This window comes from Ovis canadensis, chromosome 19, assembly GCF_042477335.2.
Source record: "Ovis canadensis isolate MfBH-ARS-UI-01 breed Bighorn chromosome 19, ARS-UI_OviCan_v2, whole genome shotgun sequence".
Taxonomy (NCBI): domain Eukaryota; kingdom Metazoa; phylum Chordata; class Mammalia; order Artiodactyla; family Bovidae; genus Ovis; species Ovis canadensis.
The window spans coordinates 21,914,480-21,930,731 of record NC_091263.1 but is presented as its reverse complement, the minus strand read 5'-3'; the positions used below and the strand labels follow the sequence as shown (position 1 = coordinate 21,930,731).

The following is a 16,252-nucleotide window of genomic DNA, read 5'->3' as shown; positions in this document are numbered from 1 at the left end:
AGTGGGTTGCCATGCCCTTCTTCGGGGGATCTTCCCAACCGAGGGATCAAACCCAGGTCTCCTGCATTGCAGGCAGATTCTTTACCATCTGAGCCATGAGGGAAGCCCTCTTGCTCTCATGGAACTTAAAATCTAGCATACCCAAATCATATCATCACTCAAATTAAATGATACAATTGCAAATGCAACGGATGCTAAGAAGAAATATAGAGGTTGACAGTAATTGGGCATTTGACCATGTTAAGGTGGTTAGGGAACATGCTGGACATGTGAACATGATGCTTGACAGAGAGGGGTTGAATAGGACTTAACATGGCAGAAAGGGGAGGGAAACATACGCCAGGCAGAGAAGCCAGCATATGCCAAGGTTATGTGGTTAGAGGGAAAAGTGGTCAAAGTGAAGAACTCATAGAGAACTCAACTGTATGAAACACAGAGAAGAGGGAGTGTGGTTCAGAGAAGCAGCTAGAAAGTGGGTAGACACTAGATCGGGACAGGGTATTTAACCACATTATAGTTTTATCTTTCTTTTGAGAGCCACCAAAACAGAGTGACATGGCATGGTTGTGATGCAATGAGTTTCTGTGACCCTGGGATGGATTGGGCTCAGGGAAACTGTCTAGGAGACGGGGTTGGTGGGAGACAAGATGGTAATGACAGACTATTTGAGAGATGTTTGTAGTTAAATCCATAAAGAGGTAGTGACAGATTGGACAGAGGCATTTAAAGAGAAGGACATATCAGGTGACTCTCAGGTTCTAGGCGTGCTGCTAGGAAGATAACACCATTTACTGAAAGAAGAAATTTCAAAAGGATTTGTGCTAGAAGAGCATGATCATGACTTTGGATGTGGACAGTTGAGTTAGGCCATGGGGAATAGCGGAGAGAAGGTACTTGAGGAGGCTGTTGTATTTATGGGTGGATATTCGGAGGAGGGATCTGGGCTGGGAATATATGTATGAGATCATTTGTATATGGATGGTCATTGAAGACATGGCCAGTAGACAAGTTCCTCTAAGGAAAGATGATGTAGAAGGAAGAAAGGGAGACACTGAGCTGATCTCTGAGAGACACAAACATGATGGAGAGTGAGGAGAGAACAAACAAATAGGAGGAGAACAGCATTATGCTGCCAAGAGGCAAGTGAGATGAAGACTGAATCATCTCTGCTGGGTTTAGCACCAGGGGTCACAGGGACCCTCAGTAAGGGCTAAGCCAGTGGAGCAAACATTGCAAGCCAAACAGCCTTCTATTGAGGACTGAAGGGGGAGGAGATGAACACATGAAAAATATAGATACTTGACGATAAACAATCTTCTTGAGAAGCTTGAAGGAGAAGAGGAAAAAAATACTGGAAAAAAAGCTGCAAGAGAAGATGCGCATGTGAAAGTGAATGTTGCTCCGTCGTGTCCGACTCTTTGCCAGAATACTGGAATGGGTAGCCATTCCCTTCTCCAGGGGATCGTCCCAACCCAGGGATCGAACCCATGTCTCCTGCATTGCAGGCAGATTATCTACCAGCTGAGCTACCAGGGAAGCTGAAGATGCACATGGCATGTGTTTAACAAGTGCCCTTTTATAATGTTTGATTTTTCCATATGTTTTCATTATCATTCGGTCTGAAATATTTTCTAATTTCCCTTAATATCTCTTCTTTGAACCATAAGTTATTTAAATATGCATTGTTTAATTTTCATATTTTGGTGGGTTTTTTTGGCCATACTGCACAGCTTTTGGATCTTAGTTCCCTGACCAGGGATTGGACCCAGGCCCTCAGCATTGAATGCACACAGTCCTAAGCATTGGATCACCAAGGAATTCTCTGTGTTTTTGTTTTTGTTTTAGAAAGCATTTATTTTTTTATTTCTAACTTAATTCTTCTATAAAACTTCTGGAAGAAGGAGAAAAATCTTCCTGATTTTGAGTTAGGCAAAAACTTCTTAGACTTGACACCTAATACATAATCCTTAAAGGAAAAAATTCATGAATTGATTTTATCAAAATTGAACATGTTTTCCCTTCAAAAGACATTATTTAAAAAATGAATATCCAAGCTTCAGATTGGCAGAAAATGTTTTCAATGCATATATCTGACAAAGGACTTATATAGAATATATAAAGAATTCTTATAACTTAGTAATAGAAAGATAACCAAACCCACTCAAAAAATGGACAAAGGACTTGCATGGACTTTTCACCAAAGAAGATAAGTATGTGAAAAGATGCTTAATGCTTTTAGGAAGTGCCAATCATTAAGGAAATGCAAATCAACCACAATGAAATACCACTTCACACCCACTAAAATGGCTATACTATTAAAAGATGGACAAGAACAAATGTTGGCAAGGATATGGAGAAATGGGAACCCTCCTACATTGCTAGTGGAAATGTAAAATAGTACAAACACTTTGTAACACAGTTTGGCAGTTTCTTCAATTTCTCCTAAAATTACCATAGGATTCTTCAATTCTACTCCCAGCTGTTTCCAAGAGAAATGAAAACATGTGTCTACACAAAGAGTTACATGCAAATGTTCATAGTAGCATTATCAAAATAACCAAGAGTTGGAAATAATTCAAAATGTCCATCAACTGATAAATAGAGAAATAAACTATGGAATATCCATACAAGGGAATGATATTCCACAATAAAAAGGGGCAGACTACTGATACAGGTACATCATGGATAAATCTGAAAAACATTATGCTAAGTAAAAGCTGCTGCTGCTGCTAAGTTGCTTCAGTAGTGTCCAACTCTTCAAGACCCCATGGACTATAGGCTCCTCCATCCATGGGATTTTTCAGGCAAGAGTACTGCAGTGGGTTGCCATTTCCTTCTTCAAGGGATTTTGCAGGGAGGAAGCCAATTCTGATTCCATGTTCAAAATTGTTTCTTTGACTTGATTTTCATCGCTTTATTATTATAATCATACTTAATGGCCTCCCTGGAGGACCCTGCCCCTCTGCTTGACAGGAAAGTGCCTTTGTTCAACTCTTGGAGAGACAGTTTGTCCCTGCCCACCTGTGAATAGAGATTAACACACCCCATCCAAAGGCTGACCATTCCCTTGGAGGTGTTTTGCAAGACTGAAGACCCTTAAGTAAAAGCAGCCAATCATAAAAGACCGCATATTGTGTGATCCCATTTGTCTGAATTCTTCAGAAAAGGCCAATCTATACAGCCAAAAAGTAAATGAATGGCTGCCTAGGACTTAGGGTGGGAATAGAGAGTGACTGAAAATGGGTATGGGGTTTCTTTTTGGAGTGATGGAAATGTCCCCAAATTAAATTGTGGTGATGGTTGCAAAATCTTCTTAAATTTATTGAGACTTGGTTTATTGCCCAAGCATGTATTTCCTGGTGAACATACTTCTGTAATTTTAAGCTCTACTATCCTCTCTCCCAGAGGAGATGGCACCCCACTCCAGTACTCTTGCCTGGAGAATCCCACGGATGGAGGAGCCTGGTGGGCTGCAGTCCATAGGGTCTCGAAGAGTCGGACACTACTGAGCGACTTCACTTTCACTTTTATGCACTGGAGAAGGAAATGGCAACCCACTCCAGTGTTCTTGCCTGGAGAATCCCAAGAAGGGGGGGAGCCTGGTCGGCTGCCGTCTACGGGGTCACACAGAGTTGGACATGACTGACGTGACTTAGCAACAATCCTCTCTCTGGCCGTATGTTTCTATCCCTCAAAACTCTCAAGGCTCCCAGGTCTACTCTTGGATCCTGTGGATGACCTGAAACTCCACCATCAGGGCCACAGTTCTTCCCTATCCTGCCTAGACGACACCACCATTTTTTTTTTCCTTAGGAGCCCTCAATCCCCTGGCCCCCTTGCCCTTCCACTCCTTGTTTAGGCTCACTGGGAGTGGGTTTAGCACTGGCCTCTCTGCTGCTGCTGCTGCTAAGTCGCTTCAGTCGTGTCCAACTCAGTTCATCGGTAACTGAGGACCCCAGGTGTGGCCTCTCTGGCATATTCGTCCCCTCACTGTCTCCAAACTCTGGAGGTCCCAAGCTGCCCGGCAGTCCTTGGCCTTAGTCTTCCCTATCCACAGCTGGCCTCTAACTCTCACCACCTCCCTTACACCACCAGCCTCCTCCACTGAGGACTCACCCTACTTGACGCTATCAGGTGAGATCCTTTGTTCCTCAGCTTCCTGTCAGACTTACAGGACTTCCTGCCTCCACCCTCACTTCCTGCCCAGTGGCCTCTAGAAGGAAGTGCGAGCTCCAAACCCCCTCCCCACCTTCTTCCTCCAGGCCGAGATCCTGTTCTCTCTCTTCCTCCTCCTGCACTTTGTCAGCTTCTCCATCTCTCCAACTCCTGTCCGCTGGGACCCGGAAACGAAGTATAGCCTGACCCGGATGCTCCCAGTGGATTGCGCATGCTCATTCTTTTCTCCCTCCCGCTTCCTCGCCCCGCCCTTCCGCCACGTCCCCCTCCCCCGTTACTGCCCCCTCTTCTCCCTCTTGGTGTCCTCTATTCACTCTTTTTCATTCCCTTTCTGTGCCCACTGGGTCTTCACAACTTCAAGGCTGGCATTAACTCCTGTCTGAAACCTTCCTGCACCCTTTATCCCCTTTGATCCCCCTGGAGCCCAGTCTGGACTCAGCACCCGTGGCACTTTGTCACTCAAGCTGGCGCCCCAGTTTCACCGCTGAGCGATAAGTTTCACGAGGGGGCATTTTTTTTAAGTGCCTGGTTTATTTGGCCTCCTCCCTGGGCCTGGTTGCTCTGTAACTGCCTCCAGGTGGAAGGGGGGACTTGCTTCTGTTGCTAGGTCCCTTTCAAGAAACCTCTTGGCGGTGAGTTTGGAGGTGAGTGGAGTGCAGGCCTTCCGAGGGTCCCGTTGGTGAAGAGAGGCTTGGCTGTTGCTGGAGGACCAAGGCCCACGAGAAGACCCAACACAAACGGTGGCTTTCACCAGGTGGCATCAGTTCCGTGGCTTAGAGAAAGAACCTTCAAGAGATGAAACGCATAAAGACAGCATTATCTTTCCCAGGAGCTATGAGAAGGGCTGAGGGCTCAAATGGAGCCTGAAACACACCCTAAGGATGGATAGTCCTTCATCAGAATCAGAGGTTATGTCAGGGAGGGAACTTAAAGTGAAAGAATAGTAGATACAAAGGAAAATAAATGGAAAAGCATAGCATGTTTTTGGAGGTCAAAGGGGTTCACCTTGGCCCGGTCATGGAAATGTCACACCCAAGAGTTACTGACCCAGGCATTTTGCTCAGCACTTAGGAAACACTATCTTTATAATCATCAAAGGAGGCCCCTGTGGTAGGATGTCCTGGTAGTGTCTTCAGTTTGCAGATGAGCAGATAGAGGTTCAAAGACCTCAGTATCTGGCATGAGGTACAGACATGCTGGTGGAAAGGCTCCCCAGCCCTAGGTCTGTCTGACTTGGAGGCCCAGATGAAAAGGCTGGCAGCATGTACAGGGCCTCGAAGGCCAGGGGGAGCTTGTACTAATGATCCAGGCAAAAGCTCTTCACTTTCTTAGTCTGATGGGTTTTCTGCACCTTTATGCTTGAAAAGTTCATGTACAGGACTCGCCTGGTGGTGCAGTGGATAAGAATCCACTTGCCAGTGCAGGGGACACGGGTTCCATCCCTGGGAAGATTCTGCATGCCGTGGAGCCATGAAGCCCGTGAGCCACAACTACTGAGCCCACACTCCAGAGCCCACTGGGCTCCGAAGCAAGAGAAGCCACTGCAATGAGAAGCTCCTGGACAGTAACGAAGAGTAGCCCCACAGCCCCCCTCGCCACAACTAGAGAAAGCCCACACAAAGCAACCAAGAGCCAGTGCAGTCAAAAGTTAAAAAAAAAAAAAATTAATCTTAAAGTACATGTGCGCACAATATTTATGAATGTGTCAGGGTGTTTAGAACCCAAGAAACTGATCTAATTCATATGTCTGATCAAAAACTAGTATGCAGGGGAACTAAGATCCCACATGCTGCATGGTTCAGCCAAAAATAAAGGTAAAAACTGGTACACAGATGTACAGAGCAGTATTACCCAGAATTATCCAAAATCAACTAAAAGGTCAAAAAACCCAAGTGCCCATCAACTAATAATGAATAAACAAACTATGGCCTATCGGTTTAATGGAAAATTATTTGGCAGTAAAAACAAATGAACAGGACTTTCCTGGTGGTTCAGTGGTAAAGAATCCACCTGCCAATGCAAGAGACACGGGTTCGATCCCTGATCTGGGAAGATCCCACATGCTTCAGAGCGACTAAGCCCATGCACCACGACTATTGAAGCCTGTGCACCCTGGAGCCCTTGCTCCACAACAAGAGAAGTCACCACAGTGAGAAGCCTACACACCACAACTGGAAAGTAGCCCCTGCTCACCACAACTAGAGAAAAGTCCGCACAGCAGTGTTAATACATAAAAATGCTAAAAAGACGAATGACATGGATGAACCTTGAAAACATGTTCCGTGAAAGAAGCTAGTCACAAACCATATAAACCATGTGATACCATGTATGTGAAATGTCCGGAACAGGCAGATCTATAGACCCAGGAAGATTAGTGGTTGCCTAGAGAAGGGAAAAGGGGGTATTGAGGGAAAATGGGGGTGGGGAGCAGATACTGAAGACTGAAGAGTTTTTCTTTGGTTGGATTGCTCTTTAGTAAACTAATAACCTCTGAGTTGCATACTTGAAGTGAGGGAGTTGTATAGTATGTGAATTACATCTCAGTAAAGCTATACCTCCACACACACACACACACACACACACACACACACACGCACACACACACCAGAAGGCCTGTCCTTGAGATTTGTGAGCCGGGGTTGCCTAGGTCGGAAGGTCAGAGAACACACGTTTATCATCCCTAGGACAGGGCATGCGCGATTTCTGTTCTATTCTGGCGAGCGGTGGTCCCTATTGCCATGGACCGTCCATACCAGCTCCTGAGGTTCTGAGCAATCGGCAGACGCACGGCAGACAGATCACACCCCCGCTCCCCGCTCCCCGGGCACGGAGTTCTGAGTTTGGGAGGATGCGCACTTCAGCAGATCAGGGGGATGCAGAGGGGTTGGACCACCCAAAGCGTGGGCGGTTTCTAAGACTCTGCCTCTCGGCACCAAACCCTCTGTATCCTTCAGCTGGGAGGCCCTGTCGAGGCCCCTGTTCTGGCCCTTTGACTTCTGCCATTCACTTGTTATAGAGAAACTACTTTGATGGGGTGAATGAAGTCACTGATAAAGAGATTCAGGAGATTTAAAAAAGTCACTTCTGATTAATCGGCCGTACTTGAGTCGGATGTGGCTTTCTGGTTAAATGCCCGAACGTCAACTGGGATTTCTTTGGGAAGTGGTCTGACATGTTTGGCTTCATCCAAGAGACACAGACCAGCGCTTGGTCTGCACAGAACTCTCGTCAGACCACAAACTCCCCACAGTGAGCATTGCTCCTCAGTGATCCAGCGTGCCAGGTGGGCCAGACCTAAAACCCTTACTCTGTCTCGGCAGTGACGTGTGTGCTGTTTCTCTCTCCTTCAGATGCATGTGGAGGACGCCACATGAATATCCTCTGTAGACTTCCTGCACTTTTTACCACTTGCACTAGGTCTGCCTGCTTAGCAGAGCATGGGGGTGAGAGGGCTGGGATAACTTCAGTTTTTCCTCTACCAGAATTAAGCTTTGAACATTAAGAAGCAACATAGAGGGACCTCCCTTGTGGTCCAGTGGTTAGAACTCCAAGCTTCCATTGCTAGGGTCACAGGTTCAATCCCAGGTCAGGGAACTAAGACACCAAATGCTGGTGACCAAAAGAAATCAACATTGAATATAGATGAAAAGCAAGAAGCTGTAAAAGAACCAGGGATAAAAGAATTTATAATGAAGGTTTGATAATTATCTTCTGTTTGGAGACTCTTTTTGAATCTTGCTTTTGAAATTTCCAGCTCTCTAATCATTTGGTCTTTCTGGTGATCAGTCCTATCCTGAGGCCTAGTCACCAGAAGACAATGTGATTAGACATTGGAACTTTCAGCCCATCCTTCGTCAACCTCTGGAGTTAGGGTCAGGGACTGGAAATGGAATTCTATTAAAAAAAAAAAAAACAACTTTAGAACAACAAGATTCAAGGAGCTTTTGGGTCGGTGAACACTTCCAGATGCTGAGAGCTTACACCTGGGCGGGAGGTACACAAGGAGACGGCTGGCAGCTCAGTCCCACACCCCTAATACCTTGCCCTGTGAATCTTTTTTGTCTGGCTGTTTCTGAGTTGTATTCTTTATAATAACCCCATAGATATCAGTAAAGTGTTTTCTGCATTCTGTGAGCCATTCTAGGACATTATTGAGTCTGAGGAGGGGCTCATGGGAATCCCCAGCTGGTTGTTCAGAACTAGGACTCCAGAGTTTGGAGCCTACACATGTGGAGGTATGGCACTGTCAGCCTCTGAGGAGGACAACCCAGGAGCACGGTGGGGGCCAGAGGCCACTCCAGTGCTTGCTGCTCATTCAGGAAGAGCTGTCCGCTCTTGGTCATCACAGGGGGTGGCCATGAAGTCTGGAAGGCAGCAAAAAAGGGAAGCTGCATTCAGCACAATGAAATTGTGTCATCTCTGTTTCCAGACCTGATGGCCATCTTCTAGATGGCCCGTCAATCGAGTCTCTATGGATAATTCTGTACGGGTTGCGGGGGCCGGGCTGTATGAGGCAAGTTTTAGGGGAGACTTCAGCATTGATGGGAATGCAGCGGGAAGGTGCCTGTTCAGGAAAAGACTCAGCCTGTAGAGTGGACGGCAGTGGGCAGGAACTCTGCTCCCATGCTCCTCCGAAGCTGTCCCCACTGAGACCACTGGCACCCACATGGTGACATGCTCCCCAGACATGTCTCACTTAACTTCTTGGCAAGTAACATCTGACACAGATGACCACTCCCTCCCTTGAAGCTCTCCTGATGCCTATGACCAAGCTTCTGCTTTCCTACCCTGTCTTCATTCCTTCTCAGGCTTTCCTTTCTCTGTGTTTCAGTTCTCAGGACCTGATTCAGGGCCCTCTGCTTACACTTTGAGGGGAGCTCATCCCCACAGATGTAACACCTTGATTTCCAGCTCATCATTTTTGAGGGCGGGGAAAACCACATCCAACCACCGGGATGGACTGACCACTGGAGCCTCAGAGGCACCTCTCGTCTGATACATATAAGACAGACCCTTCTTCCTCATTCCCCCAACACTTGCTTTTCAGCAAGAGAAGTGGTCCAGGGACAAGGAAGGAAGCTGGACTTTAGCACAGCAGAGAGGGTGAAAAAGGGGCCCAGCTGCGGGAAACAATACCAGCAGTCTTGCTGTGGAGAGCTCCCTGCGCACCAGCCACCGTGCTGAGTGGTCACCTGAGTCCTCTCACTTGCTTACAATACCCCTGAGAGAGGCACAGATGCGGCAGAGGTGGGGACTTGGAGATGGATGGGATCTGGAGGCTAATTGGTGAAAGAGGAGCTTACTAGGAGAGGATAACCCTACTCTTGTGAAATTGGGTTCAATGACGTCATTTACTTTACTGAAAAGTAGCATGCTGGTGTACATTGATGCCATGGAGTTGTGTTATCAGTTAGCTTTCGCTGTCTAAAAAACCACCCCAAGCTTAGTGGTTTCAAACAGCAACTTTGTATTTAGCTCCTGATTGGGAGTGTTGGCAGACTGGGTTGTGGTTCCGCTGGTCTTGGCTGGGCAAGCCCTTCTAGTCGGTGAGGAGGCCCTCGTCTTGGGGCTTGGCTGGCTGTCTGCTGAGGCCGTACAGATCGGTCTGTGTCTCTCTCATCATCTAGCAAGCCAATCTGGGCTTGCTCATAGGATGACTGGCAGTGTCCAAAGAAAAAAACGCAGATGTGCAAGGGTTCTTAAGACCCAAGTCAGAATTCACGTGTGACTTCTTCCATGTTCTTTGCCCAACACTTGACCAGCCCCATCCAAGATTCTACTTCCTGAGTGCATATGCTGTGAAAAGTTGTGGGCATTTCTGCAGCCTGCCACGAAGTCTTAGCCCTGTTTGACCCTACTTTCATTCTGAATTTGACATGCTTTTTCAACTCTTTTGGCCTGATTTACAGTTATCCTACCCCTAACAAAGTTTACTATTTCCACTTTATTCATTGTTTCTGATCACAAGTCCTGTGAACTTGGAAACTAGATAGACACCTTTGCCCAAATGTGTATTAATTTAGTAACAAGGCTTGTAAGAATTGTATGCCAACAGGAGTAAATGGGCTCTGAGTAAAGGAGAATCTCCTTCAAATTATAGTGCATGGACTCTGCAACAAATAGTGTATGGCTGCCTAGAGATGGTTTTCGCTTACCGATTCTTAGCTTCATTCCAGGAGTGTGAAGACACATGGCAAAGTCATAGGGGAGATGCTCCATAAAAAGATCAGGCAATGGTGGCACCCAGGGGGAGTTGAAAAGGAAGGAATGGGTTTCTGAGAGCAGGAAGTGACTCATCTTTTATGTTAATATTCTGTGTTTTCGTGGCTTCGATTCTATCTGGGTCTGTCCTAAAATACAGAGACATCATAAACTTTTTACTCTAAGACAAAGGAAGAAGGAAAGGATTTGCATCAGCTGCAGACTTGGGGTCTGAAGGAAGGGGAGATTTTGGTTTTCTCCTGTGTGAAGGTTTATGTAACATCTTATCTCTCACTCTTTTACTTTTTTTCTTTGTTTTTTCCTCCCAAGTTAGCACCATAAATACTCATGAATCATGCATGTGAGAACCTTGTAACCTTGAGAAATGGACTTTTAAGTCTTCCAAGTATCAAATGTCTTCTTCCAGAGTAGAACAGAGTCAATGTTCAACCCAAGTGTGGTGTTGTTAAAGGAACTCCTGACCACATTTGAAAATGTTGAAGCTATGACTTAAACCAGGATTGAATCTTTTGTTTTACATTCTTCTCAGAGGGTTCTATTTATCTGGGGAATTGAAAACATGTCTGTCTGTCTGATTAACACAGAAGCAAGTCAGTCACTGCCAGGAACCTGTCATTCACTGGAACTGTTACCACCTTGGTGATAATATTTAGCAGAGAGTGGGGAGTCTGTCAGGGGTCAAGCCACAGTCAGAGAAAGTCAGCATTTGTCATGGAGATGTTTCAGCTGGGACAACCCGGGGAAACTTTGCAGCCATCGGTGTTCACTCTACAGATGCTCAGCCTTAGTATGTATTAATACTTAACTGTGTTGATTAAGAGTGTGTCTACTTTTAGGAATTTTCCTGGAGGTCCAATGGTTGGGACTCCGAGCTTGCGCCTCAAGTGGCACAGGTGCTATCCGCAAACCACATGGCTAGAACAAAAGGAAAAAAAAGAGTTACGTCTATTTTTAGATCACATGGGCCTACTCTCCCCCCACCGATAATTTCAGCATAATTTTTTAAAAGAGAAACAAGAATCAGAATGTGTATATATATATATATATTTTAATAAATTTTTTTTTTCAGTTTGACTCTTTTAAAGTGATTTTTTTTTTTTTTGGCTGCGCTGGATCTTAGTTACCAGCGCAGCTAGTTTCTCTTGGTTAGTTAGTTTCTCTAACCGTCTTAGTTAGTTTCTCTAGTTGCGCTCTAGCAGCACTGCGCCGGCTTCTCATTGCGGCGACGCCTCTTGTTGCAGAGCATAGGCTCTAGAGCGTGGCCTTCAGAAGTTGTGGACACGGGTTCAGTTGCTCACAGCATGCAGGATCTTCCCAGACCTGGGATTGAACCCACGTCCCCTTCATTGGCAGGCGGATTCTTAATCACTGGACCACCAGGGAAGTCCTAAACTGATTTTTTTTTGCGGTAAAAAATTGTGGTTTAAAAAACTCACAGTGTTAATCAAGGGAGCAGGGAAGTGCTGCGTTCTTCTGCCTGTGGGCAGTAGTCCCTAAAATTCTTAAGCTGGGAGGGGAGGGACAGGAGTATTCTTGAAGTGGGGCTGGGCATTTGCCTGGGCAGAATCGTCCACGAGTCCTACCTCCTGGGTGTCGTGGGTGTGTATCGTATGTCTCGCTGCTGGAAATAGCTGCTAAAGCAGTAGTGAAACAAGTGACTGCATGTGCAAACAATGCCAATAACTAGAAGAACAATATCAAAGGGCAAGCGAGTGGCTGGGAATGGAAGGCCCAGGACTGAGGAGGGTGACATGACTTTCTCTCTGCGGAGGTGGTGATGGGGTGGACGCTTGAGGGGTCCGAAGGCTTGGAGTGGGGGGGATAGCCTTTGAGGCTCGGGGTGAAGCACGGGGCACAGGTGAGTGAGCTTGGGGTGGGCAGGAGGAAAGCAGGGAGCTGACCACAAGGGCGAGAGGACCGAGGCATATGCCCGTGGGCCACATACGGAGCTTAGAAGCAGGACCTCGTGAGAACTGTTTGATGTTCATGTGGCTGCTACGTGGAGCCTGGGATCTAGAGTTAGAGGACGTAGGGGGACCTGCCCAGGCGGCAGGGGGTGGGGGCTCCAAGCTCCTGAGCCAACGCTGCCCGGAATGTGTCTGAAGACCTGGCTGGGAAAGTAGAGGGGAGCAGGGAGATGGGTCTGACGATGGAGTGCTGGGCATTCACCCCACCTCTGCTGAGCTGCTCAGCACAACAGTCACCGGGCACCTGCTATTTTACATTTACCTTTGAATTAATTCAAAGTGAAAACTTAGTTCCTCCCTTGCACCAGCCACTGGTAAGTGCAGGTAGCTACCCTGCGGAGCAGCACAAGCCCTCCATCTCTGTGCACAGTTCTGTTGACCAGCAGGGCCTCAGAACTCTGTACCGTGACCTGTGCTCTCCGAATCCTTCATTCCTCCGGGTTGGAAGGGCAACCAAACTGTCATAGGCATCCCTGAACGCCCATTCTGTTCAGGACGGAGAGTAGAGGGAAACTGTCCTGAAGACTTTCCTTGCTTTGGAGAATTAACCAAAATCAAAGAACTCGCCTGCAATGTAGGAGACACAGGTTCGATTCCTGGCTCAGGAAGATCCCCTGGAGAAGGAAATGGGAATCCACTGCAGTATTCTTGCCTGGAGAATTCCATGGAGAAGCCTGGTGGGCTACAGAATGACCCTACAGCACGGGGTCACAAAACAGTTGGACACGACGTAGCGACTAACCACCAACAGCAAAGATCCTGTAACCCTGAATTTGGGGAAGGTTGGAGAGAAGGTGCCAGGCACGATATCTACATGTTAGAGTCACTTAGGTGAGTAAGGAGGCAGAATGCAGATGGGAGCTGAAGGGTCCAAATGGGTGATAATTTGGGAGAGAAAAGATAGCTTAAACAGATGGTGCAAAACCAGGAGGATCAGAAGAAAAATTACATCTACTTTGATGAGCAACTAGGAGTGACAGTTAGGGGTTACTGAGGGCACCAAGGGCAAGCTGAGCCCATAGGTGCCAGTCCCTCGTCTACCCGTGCAAACCCCTGACAGTGGCCCAGCTCCCCTGCCACCTTCCAGTGTCAAGCAAGGTGCTCCTGGGGTCCCAGCCCACTGCGCCAGGTGAATTGCACCCCCCTAACCCTGGAGGAAGCTGGGGGGAGCCTTTTCCCACCCAGCTCCCCAGTCCCAACAACCAACACAGGAGACCAGCTCCGTGCAGCGGGAGAGGTGTTGGAGGGGCAGCATCTTGGGAGGGACTGGTCCTCGGTGTGGCCAGGACGCAAGGTGGAGCCGGGGTGGCCCACACGTGGTGCTCACAGCGCTCTCCCTCGCTTCCCTTGGAGCCCATCTCCCCCCACCCCGACTGCAGAGTCGGCCTCTGCCGTTCTCTAACTTGGCGGAAGCGGGGCGCCACCAGATCTTCAATGTGATAAACCCTGGTGAAGCTGACGGTTGCGTGTACCGTCAGCATGGATCGAGACAGCATATCCCGTGGTAAAAACAAGAGTAAAATAATTCTGAGAAGTGTGAAACTGTCATCCTTTTTCTAAATGACTTATCCCAACAGACAGGTGGCTTTCCATCACTGGCTTCCTTTCAAGGGGCCGTGGAGGCCAAGGTCTTTTCACTGGGTGGCGTGAGGGGTGCAGCCACGCCATGCTGACCACACCCGGCTTCCTCCTGCCTGCCACCCATCCCCGGGTACCAGTGGGAGTGGGGACCTGCCCAAGGTCACATAGGCAGGAGGCGGCAGGAATAAGGTTGGAAGCCGGGTGGGAAGCTCGCATCCAGGGGCCACCTGGGGGCTGAAAATTACCCAAAGGTGAGAACTGAGTAGGTAGCTCCAGGGTGAGCACCCAGAGCTGGGTTCAGGTCTGGGCTCCAGGGGGCAACTGGGGCGGGACCTCTCCAGGATGTATCCCCAAGACATTAGGGGCCAATTTTGGTGCTTCTTCCTCCCTCCCATCCTCTCCCAGGTATCCTTTCTCCCTCTAGTGTGTGACCTCCTCTCCTTTGCTCCCTTGCTTTCTCTGTAACAGAATGGTCCATCTGTCACATCAACTGCTAAGTCTCACCGGACAGCAAATTCTAGCTCCTGCCGTCACGCTGTGCAGACACACCCGGGCCCAGTCCCCATTCCTGAGAACTTTCTCCTCCTTCTGGGTTTTGCGGAGGAAGCAGCTTTTCCTACTCCTAAGTGTCGGGCACGACTGAGCGACTTCACTTTCCCTTTTCACCTTCATGCATTGGAGAAGGCAATGGCAACCCACTCCAGTGTTCTTGCCTGGAGAATCCCAGGGCCGGGGGAGCCTGGTGGGCTGCCATCTATGGGGTCGCACAGAGTCAGACACGACTGAAGCGACTTAGCAGCAGCAGCAGAAGTCTTCGCAGCTTGTAGGATCCTCTGTGCTCCTTGAAGCAAGTCCTCACCCCTCACTCTTATGCTGGTGTGAAAACCATCAAAAGGCAGCAAGAAGGTAGACGCCCACCTGGGCAGCCAGCCTCTCCCTCCTCGACCCCCTCTATCTTTCCAGAGGAAGCATGTGTCTGGGCTGCTGGGCTCCTGCTTACCTCGGGCAGCAAGACCCCTACAGCCTGGAGGAGGGGGGAGCACAGAGGCAAAGCTCGTCTCCTGAGGAGGCAGGGAGGCGACTGTGTACAGAGGCCTCGGGCAGAGGCGGGTGTGTGCAGACAGGCACCCCACCCCCACATCGCACCGTACCCAGGACAGAATTCGGAAACTTGGTGACTGCCGCAGCGTCATCCAGTCCTGACCTGCGCAGCACCGAAGCCACAGGAGGGACCAAACACATCTCCTTGTGAAGCAGGGTGGGTACTGGGATGAGGGGATTCTCTCATCCAACTCCTGCCCAACTTGAGCATCTTCCTGGGGACACTGCCTGCTTCCCCACCCCACCCCGCCGACCAAGGTTCTCATGCCCCTCAGAAGGGTCAGCACAGCTGGGTTGATGGTTTTCTCTCTCTCCAGGGTCAGGTGTGGATCAACGGCTTTAACCTCGGCCGCTACTGGCCAGTGCGGGGCCCGCAGATGACCCTGTTCGTGCCTCAGCACATCCTGGTGACCTCGACCCCGAACATCATCGTGGTGCTGGAGCTGGAGCATGCGCCCTGCCAGGACGGTGGCCCGGAACTATGCACCGTGGAGTTCGTGGACAAGCCGGTTTTTCGCACAGTCTAGACCCACAGACATGCAAACTAGGAGCAAGACTCATGGCCGACTCCCTGGGACAAAGACTGTGACCCTTCAGAGTTCCAGCCTTGCACATACCTCACCTGCCACTCGGAAGGCCAGCATTCACTTCTGATTGGAAGATGGGCTAGGCGTGTGCTTACCTAGGTTTCCCTGGCGCCCGGCGGTGCCTGACACACCCCGTCCAGGCTGCGTGGTCATGGGGCGGGGCTGGTAGCCCAGCAACACAGAGGCATCCACAGGGTTGGAAGGGAAGCATTTGAAGTTTTTCTGATTTTTATTTTGTTAAGAATCATGTAGCCTTTTTATTAAATAAAATTTGTATTCAAATGATCTTACTGTTTTTAATGTTGAGCAGGTATTAAATTATAGCTTCTGATTTAAATCATAACTAGACTTGAGTGGGCTGAATAAGCCACTTCACTAAGTTGAGGTTGGTTCAAAGGAGTGGAAAATAGTCTTGTTTTGATCTAGTGGACCATTGCTTTTCTGATCTTTGACTTCCTTTAGAATTTCTGTGCTACCCACCAGGAGAGCTCATAAACACAACCCCAAATGATTATGCAGACCAGCAGCAGTGGGAAAGCATAGATGGGGTGGGAGACCCCAGAGCCGCTAAGATGCAGATGGAGATCTGTACTTATTTACTTGAAAATATCTTCACGG

General features: G+C 48.4%; 1 protein-coding gene across 1 annotated transcript in view; it reads left to right on the top strand.

The window, feature by feature from the left end:
- Nucleotides 1-15,919, top strand: part of GLB1 (galactosidase beta 1) — a 101,330-nt gene extending 85,411 nt beyond the window's left edge. The window contains exon 16 of the mRNA XM_069561332.1: nt 15,365-15,919. Within this exon, the coding sequence (XP_069417433.1) occupies nt 15,365-15,574 (210 nt within the window). The 3' untranslated portion in view covers nt 15,575-15,919. The remainder of the gene's footprint in view (nt 1-15,364) is intronic.
- Nucleotides 15,920-16,252: the final 333 nt, after the last annotated feature.